Raw genomic sequence first — 12,473 nt, 5'->3', positions numbered from 1 at the left:
TCTCGCTGAATAACCGCCGCTGATTCAATTGACAAATATTTTTGTTTTGCAAAAAAATTAACAGGCCGCAAAGAAAACAAAAAAAAAATGTCTAGATCCGCCAACAGAAGCACTTTTGCTCGATTATTGCGAGGCAAATAGAAAAGCAGACAGTTGATTCGAGTGTTTAACTCCTCGTACGTCAGTGTAAATGGTGAAAATTACTTAAAATATTAACAAAGTGCTGTGCGTTTTTATTATGTGGGTCCGTATCAACAGCTTTGATCTAGGTTTTAGTGACACAATTCGGGGTTTTTAAGTGGTATGTGAATTGTATTTTTAGTGGCCCTGCGATTACTTAAAGCCATGCTGCATTGTTTAGGGCAAAGTGGCAGCTACTCCTTGCCTGAACTGAAAATAAGGTATTAAATATAATAAGTGTTTAAATAGCACAATCAGTGTAACTAATATCTAAATTCTAATTAAGAAATTTATAAATTAAAAGTATAAGATAACATGTTTGTTTTCATTGGTTTTTTATCATATTTTAATATTTTTCTTTGCTTTTCTTTACTTTTGCAGTGCCAATCAGCCGCCAAATTTAACAGTATTATCGGCCAGCTCGGCAACGACCACGCCCACACCCACGCCCACCGCCCGCCAGCCCAAATCGTCGACGGCGCTCAGTCAGGCGTTGTATGCGGCCAGCGGGGGTCAAAGTTCAGCCGGGGGATCGGGTTCGGGATCGGGATCCCTTTCGGGTGGCAGTGAGAACAGCGACCTGATGATCCGACTGCGTGAATCGATTAAGCAGAAGGAGGAGTTCCTCAAGTCGCCGGTGCCCGCCTCCGCCTCCGCCTCTTCCTCTTCTAACTCCAATGGCAATCAGGCGCAATCCGCATCGCCGGCACAACAGCAGCAGCAACATTTGCAGCAACACCAGCAGCACTTCTTTCCCTCGCACACGCCGCCCGGTGGAGTCCAAGTGGTGGTGCCTCCGCCACGCAGTCGCCATCAAGTGCTGCTCAAGCAACAGCAGCAGCAACTGCAGCAACAGCAGCAACTGCAACAGCAGCAACAACATCAAGTCCATGGCTACGACATGTATTATTCCGGTGGCAAGCTAGTGCAGCGATCTTCCACGGCTCCCGGCAGTGTGAATGTGAGCCTCCACCATCAGCAACAGCAACAGCAGCAGCAGCAGCAGCAAGTGCAACAGCAACATCTGCACCACCAGCAACATCAGCAGATCCAACAGCAGCAACATCGCCAGGTGATGATCAACAACAATGCCAAGTACGCAAAGGATTTGGATTATTTTGAGACGTTGCAGGAAACCGGAGTCACCAACAAGGTGTAAGTAGATCAAGAGCTTAATATGCAATTTATACAAAATATTTGAATTAATTTCTGTTTTATTTAAACTCCAGTTTCGAGCGCAAATTGGTATCGCACATGTCCAAGGGCTTCGATCCGTTCAAGCCGCTGTCGATCAACACCAGCGCCATGGAGTCCACCGCCAGCACATCGAACTCCTCGACCACGACGACGGTGAAGAAGCAGAGTGTGCTGTACGAATCCCTGCAGCAGCATCCCCTGGCCAAGTACCAACAGACGCAGCAGCAGCAGCAGCATCAGCAGCAGCATCATCATCAAACGACGATGACCACAGCAACGACCACGGTGGATGGACAGTCGAGCAGTCGAATGGAGCTGCACAAGGCGACGCTGGCGAATGCCACCATCGATCCCGTGCCACTGGGAGCCAACAGTGAGTGCCTTCCCTTCGGATTCCATTCAATTTAACCATCTGATTAGTTACTAAACCACAATTCGTTCTGTTTTACTTGGTGCAGAGTTTGTGGCGCAGTCGGATAAGCCGCCCGCGGGTTCCTCCGTTGCCACCTTGGCGGACATTGCCGAGAGCAGTGGTAGGTTCTCTGATTTAAAACCAAAAGCCACTCCGAAATGGATTGGTTTCTTGTTGAATTAAAATAGCTTCCTTGCTAGTAAATCGCACGCCATTTAGTTTAACCTTTTGTTGAGTAACTGCTTCTCATTATTATTGGTTTCTCTATTTATATATTTAATTGCCACTGTTATATTCATTGTAGCCTTGAATGCATTTTCACCGCATGCGCTCCTTAATGTTAAAAACCAAATTTAATAGCTTTTTTAATAACCAGCGAAAGGACACGCAATACGAAATTATTATCAAGGTCCTGCAAATGTAACAGCTTAAATTGGAAATATTTTTCACACATACATATACTAATTCTTCTAACGCACTTGGCCAGTCTTAAATATTTAATAAGTTTGTGGATGATATAACCCGCTAATTCTTAATCGCCATCGCCATATTTACAGCGGCTGCCATTGTGGATTGTGCTGTGGGAAGCGGCAACGTCGTCCGGCGATTCAAACCACTCTCCTCCAGCTCCTTTGACGAAGGCAAACCGATGCGTCGGATCTCCTATCTGCGGGCCACCAACAACGAGGCGGACTTCAATGCGGAGGCGCCACCAGGTGGCGGAGATGCTGTCGCAACGGCAGGATCATCGGGCTCAGCAGCAGTAGCTCCAGTGGCAACTGCACCCGCTCCTTCCAGCGCTTCTGCTCCTCCAACCACTGCTGCACCCCTGCCCGTTTCGATTCCCATTCCGGTGGCTGCCGTCGTTGAGCCGCAGAAGACGAAATCCCTGGTGGAGGAGCATCCCGATCCGACGTACGATGTGATCGGAGGCACTGGCGGCGGCCACGAGTTCATCGAGACGCCCAACGGACTGGAGGATGTGCGTCTGTCCGCCCACGGAAGTCGCAGGGCCTCCATGAGCAGCGACATGCGAAGCAGGTGCGTTTGGGTTATCCTCTTACCATCAAACAAAACTAAACAATTTTCTATGTCCAATAGCATCCACATTGATGCCGAGTTGAATGGCAAATATGTGCCCAACGAACTGGAGGCCTTCGAAACGGAGATCGAGATCAAGTCATCTTGCATCAACGGAAAGGTGGGTTATCCATCAAAAAAGCGAATTCAAATATTTATGTATTATAATAATATTGATTTTATTTTCAGCGCATGTCCGAGTACCGATCGTGGCGTCAGGTGAAGCTGGAGATCAAGGGCGATCTGCTGCGCATCTACTCAGGCCGCCATGCCAAATCGGAGCACAATGTAAGTCTTGGAAATCTATTTCAAATCAAAGTTCCACCTTCTAATAAGCGATTGGTAAACCACCTCCACAGGTGATAGAACTCGATATTAGAAACTTTAAGTTCTTCGACGAGTCGCTGGATAAGAAGAAGTACTTGATTCGGATGCAGTCGAAGCCATCGCCGAGTGGCGCCCACTTGGCCTCGCTGGGCAACGAGTTGAACCTGGAGGAGGGCCACGACAAGCTGCTCACCTCTTCGGGCAGCAGCAGCGCGAACGAGCCCTCCGCCTTGACCACATCCACGTCCTCGTCCACCTGCAGCAGCGGTCCCTACACGGAGATCCTGTTCAAGACGAAGAGCAGCACCGAGATGAAGCGACTGTTTGGTCTGCTGCAGTGGAAGGACAGCCTGAACTACGATGATAATGTGAGTGTTTTATCAGAGGTAGCTGGAGGTATATACTAACTAACTAACTAATGTATTCCCCTCTAAATAGGAGCACCAGCTGCAGGGCAAACAATTGGCGGAACCGCAGAAAACAGCAGCCAGCGCCAGCTACTTGGATGATGCCCAGGGTGGAGCAGCTGCAGCGGACAGTTCTCCGCTGAGCTCCCATTCGGGTGGCATAGCAGAGGCTAGCGGTGGTCATCATCATGTTTCCGCCTTGCCAGCGGCAGCGGCAATTGTGGCGGCCACCAGCGACTCCATTTCGCCGGTGATGAAGGCGCGCAAATCCTCCTCGCACAAGCACATACCCGACAAGGATCTGGGCTCCCCCAAATCGAAGAACTGGAAGGATCTGCTCTTCCGTCGCGGCGGCAGCGGCAGTGGTGGGGTGTCGCATCACGACTTGGCATCGCCATCGGCCTGTGCCGCCAAGCAGATCGGCTCCATTGGCGTTCCCCTGCGCAGCTGTCCCATGTCGAAGGTGAACGCCTATGTGCCGCATTTGGTGGAGGTCTGCACGAACATCGTGGAGACGAAGGGGCTGGGCGTGGTGGGCATCTATCGCATACCCGGCAACAAGGCGGCCATTTCGGAGCTATCCGAGCTGGTCAACACCAAGGACTTCCAGTTCGAGAGCTGTGCGAGCGACGATCGCTGGGAGGACGTGAATGTGGTGAGCAGTCTGCTCAAGCTCTTCATCCGCAGTCTGCCGGATGCGCTGATGCCCGCCAGCTACTACATCAACTTCATCGAGGCGGACAAGAAGTTCGGCCTGGAGAGGATCGTCCTGCTGCGCGAGATTGTCGAGTCGCTGCCGCGTCATCCGTACGAAACAATGAAGCATTTGATTCGGCATTTGTGTCGCGTGAGCGGCAATTGCGAGGTTAACCGCATGGAGCCCAAGAACCTGGCCATCATCTTCGGTCCGTCGATCATCAGGACGCCGAATGATACGCTGGAAACGGCGGTGAAGGACATGAAGCACCAGTGCCGCATTGTCGAGCTGCTGGTTACACAGGTGGCTACTCGGAAATTGGAGAATTGCATTGCATTTTATATTAATTTTTTTCGTGATTTATTCTAGTATGATTACTTCTTTGAGGGCGGCAGTCTGCCGGATTTGGCGGAGGTGAGCGGCGGAAGTGCCGCCGTGAGTGCCGCCCAGCCGCAGCAGCAGACGCAGGAGGACCAGACGAGCATGCTCCTCCACAACCTGTCCAAGATCGAGCGGATCACCGAGCGGGAGACCACGCGAACCTCGCGATTCATGCCGCAATTGAGGCGGAAGACGCACGGCAAGCGGAGCGCCGTCAACTCGGACACGTACTCCGGCGAGAGTGTACTGGTAAGCAGCGGCAGCTCCTCCAACACATCAACCACCACCACCACCACCCACACAAGTAGCACCACAAGTAGCACAAGTAGTAGCAACACCATCACCACAACCATCAGCACCACCACCATCCAGCAGCGAAGGGCGCAGCGAAAGGCTGTGCAGAGCATTTGCGACCAGGCTCTAATCCTGCTCCTGCCCACACCCGGCTCCCTCTCCTCCGTCTCTCTTCCCTTTCAGTCGCTGGACTACGCCAAGGTGTCCGCCTCGGCATCGGCATCCGCCAGCAGCACAGCGAGCACCTCGAGCAGCTCGACGCTCCACAGCGGCGGCGGCAAGGCGTCCGGTGGCGGTGGCTCCTCCTCCTCGAGCTCCACCACCACCACCAAGTTCAGCTCCTCCTCGTCGTCCGCGTCCTCCACCACAGCGGTGGCCGTTTCCTCCTCCATCTCGTCCACATCCTCCAAGTTGCTGAGTGCGAACTTCAAGAAGCGCAGCACGGGCGGATTCCTCGGCTCGAGATCGTCGCACCAGACGCGCAAGGCCAGCTTGGATGAGAAGGACTCGGGCCAGTCGTCCGGCAGTCTGGGCCACAGTCTGGGAGTGGGCTTGAATCTGGCCAAGGAGCAGCAGCGCAGCAGCGTGGATATCTCCATTCTGCTCACGGACGACGACTCCAGCAGCAGACTAAGCGATACGGGTGAGAATGCCATGAAAAAAAGAGATTAGAGAAGATTAAGTAAGTGATCCCCCGCAATATTCAATAGGTTCCATGTCCCTGACAACCATCACGGATACGCTGGACAGCAAGCTGCGTAATCTGCGCAGCGGTTCCGAATCGAACGATGAGAACGGATCGCCGGAGTTCCCAAAGAACCGACGACACACCTTGGGCCAACCGCTGCACCTGCACTCCGAGAACATTCCGTATGCGGACGAGTCGCCCGAGCGGCTGTTCCATCAGTTCTGCAATCCGCTGGACGCGGCCCCGCTCTCGCTGCACCTGAGTCGCTCCTGCACGGCCACCAATACGATTGGCAGCGGCGGCGACGAGAAGCCATCATCGAAGCAGTTGGCGGGCGTGGCGCCGCTGCCCCCCAGTTTGCTGAAGGCGGCGCACAAGCTGCAGCACTCGGCCACGGTGCCGATACATCAGGGAAGCTCCACGGCGCCAACCAGTGGAGCAGCCACCCCGGTTGGCACTCCAACGGGGAGCGGTGGTGGCGCCGGCGGAGCCATCGCCTCGCGCAGTTCGTCGAGCAGTGTCACAACGCTGACGAAGAGCATACATCCGAGGTTCAGCAATTACATGAGTTACGAGCGCAGCAATGCAGCCACTGCTGGTGGCGAAAGAGCAGTGGGTTCCTCAGGAGGCGGAGGAGGAGGAGGAGCTGCCTCCGAGGATGATTCCGAGGGCTCCACGACCAGCGATCCCAAGGAAAAGCTGCTGCTCGGCGAACGACCGTCGCCGTCGTTTTTTCTCGAGCGCTACAACAAGAAGAGACGCGACCATCGGTTATTTCGAAGTGCCAGCTTCAATTGCCGGAACTACTCCACCCGGCACATGACCACCCAATCCTCTGGCGGCGGCGGCGGCGGGGGAGCGGCGGGAGTATCCGGCGGCGGCGGAGGAGTAGCTGGAGCGGTGACGGTGGGCGTGGCCTGTTGCCAGGCGCTGAGTGCCACCGGGTTGACCAAGGACGAGAAGACTGACATGAACCTGACCAAGAAGCGCCAGATCCAGAACAAGCAGAACCGTTCGATTAAGCGTCGTCACACTGTGGGCGGTCCGCACGACTATTCCGCCAGCAATGGCAGCTGCTCCAATCACGTTCATGGTCACGGTCACGACTTGGCGGCCATCAACTACAATCACCACAATCGCCACCACCAGCAGCAGTTGCTCAAGCTGGGCAGCGCCTCGTCCGCCGGTGGCGGCAGTGGAGCGGCGGCCGCGGAGACGACAACCACGACGACCACAACCACCACGGTGCTGCGGCGTCTGGGGCAATCCAGTGGCGATGCCAGTGTGGCTTTGCCTGGATCCAGTTCGGGATCGAGCAGCAACAACAACAACTCGCCGCAGAGCGACGGTAGCAATGGCAACGGCGGTGGAGCACCCTCGAACGCCCCACCGTCTGGAGTGGTGGTGGTCGGTGGTGGTGTTGGTGTTGGTGGAGGAGTGGGCAACAATAGCAGCAGTGGAAGCAGCAGCAACAGCAGCAGCACCAGCACCACGCCAGCTGGCAACGGAGATCAGGTCCTCGAAGTGGGCATTCGCATCAAGAACATCAATCGGGGTCGCTTCTAAACAAAATAGGATCTCCGAAACTAAAAAGGAATAAGTTTCCAGCACACATTTAAAGAAAACAGCAGGGATCACTCAGATAATTGATTCAACAGTCTGTTGCACTCACATTTTAAAGAACCTGACTAGTAACTCGGTCTATATATCAATCGGCAGATTGCTGCGATGAAGCCACCCGAAAATAGCCTAGACAAAACCACAGTTTACACGAGTATTAAAAAGGTTTAATATAGAAACAAATGCAGAATTGAAAGTATCTAACAATAGTTTATGAAAAACACAATTGGTAGACACCGATTTTAAAACAAAACAAAAGTTTAAAAGAATGTTAACCAGAGTAAAGTTGCTAAAAAGAAAAACAATTTGAGGAAGCAAAAGTAATTTTTGGGAATTTTATGTGGCACTTAAAAAGAAATCAAATAGAATTTTAAATCCAAAGTTCTGGTGGCAAAGCTACTTGAGGAGTCTAAAAATTACTTTGTGCTGCTGAGATTCTGTGAAAATAGTCACCACAATCTATATTACTATACATATATGTATCTATATCAATGTGCAGTTGCAAAGTTGTGTCCGAATTCCATCGGCAAACAAACCAACAGAGCAGTTAAAATACGTATTTATCACATTATCTATCACGATATATTATATATTCATGTGCAGACCCCCATGGAGTTGTGTTTGGTAATACGAAAAAACTGACAAACTGCAAAGAATATTGTATTTAAAAAGTAGACCAACCATAATACACAGTGCGTTCATAGAGAACTTAAAATACTTAGTTGGCAAAGATCTGAGATCGAATTGCTTAATACACTGCAAGAAAAGGTACAACTCCCAGGGAAAAACAAATCTTAACAACGCAACGCAGAAAAACAATCTTAGATGAAAAAAACTATTCGAGGGCAGGAAGTAATTTATTCGCACACACAAAATACACAAAACACACAAATTAAATGGGAACCAAGCAAGGATCTGGAATTAGACAGAGACAGAAAGAGATATATGTAGCGACAGACAGAGAAAGATATATATAGAGAAAGGGGGATAAAAAGATAGAGAAAGAGAGAGAGAGAGAGAACTATTTTGTAAAACGTATACAACACAACACAGAAGAAAAATCGCATAAATAACCACCTAATGTATAGGAACAATCAAAAGTGTCGCCTGTCCGGGAATTCAGACGAGTCCCTCTGCCAACTAAGTTGTGCTAATTGTCCTTGAAGTGGATCACTTATTCGTTTAGTTTGTACATTTGCGTTTTATTTTTTTCTGTGTACCTGTGTACCTGCTGTAAAACAAAGTGGAGGAAAAAAACAGAACCCAATTTTGGTGCCTTAAATTGTTTGCTTTAAATTTTGGAATACATTTTTTCACCCACGTTTTGTAAACTCCTTTTTTTTTTTGATATGCAAAATTTTATATTTATTGGCGGTGCTGTAGGAAATGCATGATATGATAGGTGCAGCTGAAAAGCTATATAGTAGAGAAATATATACATATATTCCGCACACACAAGCTGACGTCCAGAGACAGGCGACCAGAAGGACACCACGTTTGATTGATAACGCGACTATATGTTTACCATATAACGCACGAGAAACGGCATAAATTTACATTTACATATATAATATAATATATATATATTTTTGTGTAGTTTGTATATGATTTTATATGATTTAGGTTTGTCGAAAAGTGGAACGCATAAATATACATGCAAGTATATATGATTAAGAAATTAGATAGTAGTTGTATAGTATTCCTCCCATTTTTTTGCTGTATATACGATTTGATTTTTTTGATTTCATTCACAATTATGATTTACACCACACACCCCCCTAAAAAAAGAGGATATAATATATAAAGGATTATATATTTTGTATGCATTTTGTTTTGTTACCCGAAGGCAGAAACAAATGAGGCAGCAGGAGAAAAGTATATAGAAAGAACCCAAGCGCGTAACGTTGCTATATAAATATTATGATTAACTAAAAGGAAATTTTTTGTTAGACTTTAGGTAGTTATTTTTTAAAAAATTGTATTTTCTATTATACATGTATACATCTATATATTTTATTGTATTATGATTTTTTTTTTCAAACAAAAAATAAATGTGGATTTTCTATAATGCTATAAACGACGACACAATAAAAAAGAAACAACCAATATTAAGAATAAAATGTACAAGTATAAACCAGAAACGATTAGTTTGTGTTGCTTATTGTTTACGAATTATGTATAGTATACCCCATAAATGCTAATGATCTATGTACAACAAATGGCTTGGGGCGTTCTAGAGTTCTAGAATGGAGTCTAGAGTTTGGCCTGTGGACCCGTTCCCGAGATCTTGTAGACGAACTGGTGGGCCACATCGTAGTGGGGATTGCAGCTCTGCCGCACTTTCTTCAGCCAGGCTCGGATTTTGGGGTACTTGATTCGCACATCATAATCAGCCATGCCTTTAGATTACAGAAAGAGGAAAAATAAGGGTTATTAAAAGGTATTTGGATTTAAAATAAATATTAAATGGAAGCAACAATTGACAAGTGTTATGGTATTCTTAAAGTTTTTACTTAAAAGTTATGGGTTTCACTTACGTGTCTGTTCAATTTCGCAGGCTGCAAAGATGTCTGCCACGGTGAGCGTGGGTCCCGTGAGGAACTCCTTGCCCTCCAGCCAGACCTCCTCGACAATGTCCAGATTGCGCTCCATGTGCATGCGAAACGTTTCGATCTTGGCCTCCGAGGGAGTGCGTCCGGTGAGGAGCGGCTCCAGCCAAACGGTGCGAAAGTACATGGCGCAGGTGAGACGGAGGGACATGTGCTGCCACTCGAGGAACTCATCGACGCGGCTCTGGTCCACAAAGTACTTGGGGTACAGGTGCTCCGGGATCTTGCCCTTGGCACTCAGGTACCGCAGGATGGCCACGCTCTCCGCCAGCTTGTAGCCGTTGTCGTGGATGCAGGGAACGCGTTGGAAGCGGTTAATCTGCTGCTTGAAGTCGTCGGTCAAGTGCTCGCCTTGGGGGCAAAGACCGTGGTTAAGATAAGATTGCAACTACGAGCGACAAGGTTCGGTCCATGGTGGTTCTTTCAAAACATATTTTCATGCCAATAAATCACATAGCTTAAGATTTGAAAGCAAATATTTGTTTTTTATTTTAATAAGAGCATTATCCAAACAGATATTTTTGAAGTACATATATGACCAGAAATTAAATTATATGTAATTTAAATTGAAGAAACAATATTACAAATATTACTAAATTTCTATAACAAATTAAATGTTAAATACTGATCAAAATTAAATCCATTTAAATTCAGAGTGAGTGATCGTCTAAAAGACATTTCCCTAGACCAACCCTAAAAATGGACCCACCCTGACCATTAGAGTAAACTTACCATTCCGCAGGGCAACCACACACTCCTCAAATGGCATGTTGCTCAATCGAAAGATAATGAATAACGCCCTCGAGGGCTGCGACATCAGGTCATAATAGTAGCGAATGGGAGACGACATCCTCAGGTTTGTTGTCTGTCTGAAGGGAACTGAAAAAGAGTTGGGCTTGCATTAATAAACGAATAGGCACCGGTCCAAAGATCAACAAAGCAAACGCCACCCAAAAACGATACGAAACGCTCCTCAATTGTTTGTGAAAATCCACCAGAACTCACCAAAAACACGCTCGGTGGCCGACTGAGGCTAAACCACTGAGCTCCGACCAAGATCGGAATCGGAATCAGCTGGTTGAGCGAGAAATATATATTCGCAGATAAAAGTGACAAGAGCGAGCTTTACGTTGCGTACGTGCGTGATTAACTGAAAGCTTTGGGCTCAATAGTGATGGGCAAACTATCCATAAATCACGTATACGAATTAAGATGATCGTTAAAAGATATTTTAGCAAAAATCATATACGCAAAACACAAATGGACCGATGTGGAATTTACCTATTTCATTTTTAACTGCAGCATTATTTTTAAATCAATTTTTTAGTTTGGTTATCACAAATTAAAGCTATCGGAACTTTATTTGTTATCCACTTCAATTAAAATCCAAAATGTAAACTTTTCTAATTTTTCATTGTTTTCACACTTTTTTAACTCACCTCTGGAATTTTTAACCTCGTCGAAGGCCAATTGCAGCTGATCCTCCTCGTTGCTGAGTCCCAGTAAACTTGCCAAGAACGACATGGCGAGATCCTAACTTTTCTAAACGAAGCCACCGAATGACTTTCATGCAACTGCTTCATGCTTATATACCCCCAGTCGCGGATGCTCTCCGATCTGGCAGAAAATTCGAATGCGACTGCGATCCAAACAAAAAAAACGAAGGAAATAAGCGCAAGGCGAAATTGGCTCTTAAGATAAGGCGGATTCCCCACTGCGTGTCAGCTAAACTTTACACTCTAAAAAGCTTTAGTAGAAAAGGGTTTCAATTTGCATCGTATTTTTTATAAAAAAATTTCTTGGCATTTCTGTCCGCCTGGTATTTCGTTTTCAGAAATTGCAAATTTGGCTGTCCAATCGGACAACAAATTCTTCTCGGAACTAGGTTGTTTTGGATCTAATGAAGATTATAGACACCAGGTAAACATAATCCGCAGTTGGTTGCAACTGGTAAATTTGAGTTTACCAATTTTCATATCCACCTGGTAGGCGATACGTTAGATACACACAACTAATGCCTAAAATAAGGTGTTAATATTAACTCCACCCAATTGAAATCTTAAACCTGATGCACATTTAACTAAGAGTTGCTCGGTTGCCCTGCTTCTTGTTCAAAGAACCGTCGAGTTCAAAGAACTTATGTGGGCCATTCTTTCATTGATTATACTCGTATTTTTTTAAATATCGTCATTTATTTGGAATGTCTTTAGTTAGATTTCTTTGAGTGCAGCTGCGTTTCATTCATCCCCGTGCCAATTTGCCAAATAATCAATCGAGTTGTTGGCCAGTGGCAACTACGAGTGGCCAGAAATAGAAACTCAAAGGAAGGTCCGTCTTATCGCCAGATAAGGAAAGATTGTTTACTCTTAATTCGGTGGCAACAGGTTATACGTATCGATCAGCTGACGGATCGGGACTTAACGTACGATCCATGATATCTTTCCAACCGCTACGGAAACTCCAGTTATGATTTGGTATATATATCGTATTTGTGTTATTTATTGATTCCATTTCAAACATACCGACGTCATTTGCTTTGTACTTGTATACATTTATACTATATATATATTCATATTCATAT

The 12,473-nt window shown here is 47.0% G+C and overlaps 2 protein-coding genes across 10 annotated transcripts in view; one reads left to right on the top strand and one right to left on the bottom strand.

Moving 5' to 3' along the window:
- Positions 1 to 9,424, top strand: part of LOC108094411 (serine-rich adhesin for platelets) — a 37,537-nt gene extending 28,113 nt beyond the window's left edge. For 4 of the 8 annotated variants that reach the window (XM_017194980.2, XM_043209528.1, XM_043209530.1 and 1 more), the window contains 10 exons: positions 562 to 1,335; positions 1,410 to 1,750; positions 1,836 to 1,910; positions 2,347 to 2,830; positions 2,891 to 2,990; positions 3,059 to 3,157; positions 3,229 to 3,564; positions 3,635 to 4,603; positions 4,670 to 5,618; positions 5,686 to 9,424. In XM_017194980.2, the coding sequence (XP_017050469.1) occupies positions 562 to 1,335; positions 1,410 to 1,750; positions 1,836 to 1,910; positions 2,347 to 2,830; positions 2,891 to 2,990; positions 3,059 to 3,157; positions 3,229 to 3,564; positions 3,635 to 4,603; positions 4,670 to 5,618; positions 5,686 to 7,229 (5,671 nt within the window). In that variant the 3' untranslated portion in view covers positions 7,230 to 9,424. Of the gene's footprint in view, positions 1 to 330; positions 402 to 561; positions 1,336 to 1,409; positions 1,751 to 1,835; positions 1,911 to 2,346; positions 2,831 to 2,890; positions 2,991 to 3,058; positions 3,158 to 3,228; positions 3,565 to 3,634; positions 4,604 to 4,669; positions 5,619 to 5,685 lie in introns of those variants that run through there. The other 4 variants (XM_043209532.1, XM_017194979.2, XM_043209533.1 and 1 more) reach the window with 4 other exon arrangements.
- LOC108094413 (glutathione S-transferase theta-1) lies at positions 9,078 to 11,478 on the bottom strand. Of its 2 annotated transcripts, none has more exons than XM_017194981.2 (4): positions 11,332 to 11,478; positions 10,625 to 10,771; positions 9,821 to 10,243; positions 9,078 to 9,682 (listed from the first exon to the last, which is right to left on the bottom strand). In XM_017194981.2, exons 1-4 carry the CDS (start codon positions 11,414 to 11,416, stop codon positions 9,537 to 9,539), a joined length of 801 nt encoding a protein of 266 aa, XP_017050470.1. In that variant the 5' UTR covers positions 11,417 to 11,478; the 3' UTR covers positions 9,078 to 9,536. The 2 variants fall into 2 exon arrangements, with proteins under 2 accessions (XP_017050470.1, XP_017050471.1); XM_017194982.2 differs by lacking the exon at positions 11,332 to 11,478 and adding an exon at positions 10,898 to 10,963.
- Between the last annotated feature and the right edge of the window lie 995 nt (positions 11,479 to 12,473).

This window comes from Drosophila ficusphila, unplaced genomic scaffold (genome assembly GCF_018152265.1).
Source record: "Drosophila ficusphila isolate 14025-0441.05 unplaced genomic scaffold, ASM1815226v1 contig_197, whole genome shotgun sequence".
In the NCBI taxonomy this organism is placed as follows: Eukaryota; Metazoa; Arthropoda; class Insecta; order Diptera; family Drosophilidae; genus Drosophila; species Drosophila ficusphila.
Note: the sequence above shows the minus strand (reverse complement) of the source record. Positions and strands in the feature narration are given on the sequence as shown.

Excerpts from the sequence above, each read along its gene's own strand:
- LOC108094413 (XM_017194981.2), bottom strand. The coding sequence starts at position 11,416 with ATGTCGTTCTTGGCAAGTTTACTGGGACTCAGCAACGAGGAGGATCAG. Across the intron at positions 10,772-11,331 it reads CGAGGTTAAAAATTCCAGAG|TTCCCTTCAGACAGACAACA; the intron begins GTGAGTTAAAAA and ends ACTCTTTTTCAG. Across the intron at positions 9,683-9,820 it reads CTGCGAAATTGAACAGACAC|GCATGGCTGATTATGATGTG; the intron begins GTAAGTGAAACC and ends TGTAATCTAAAG.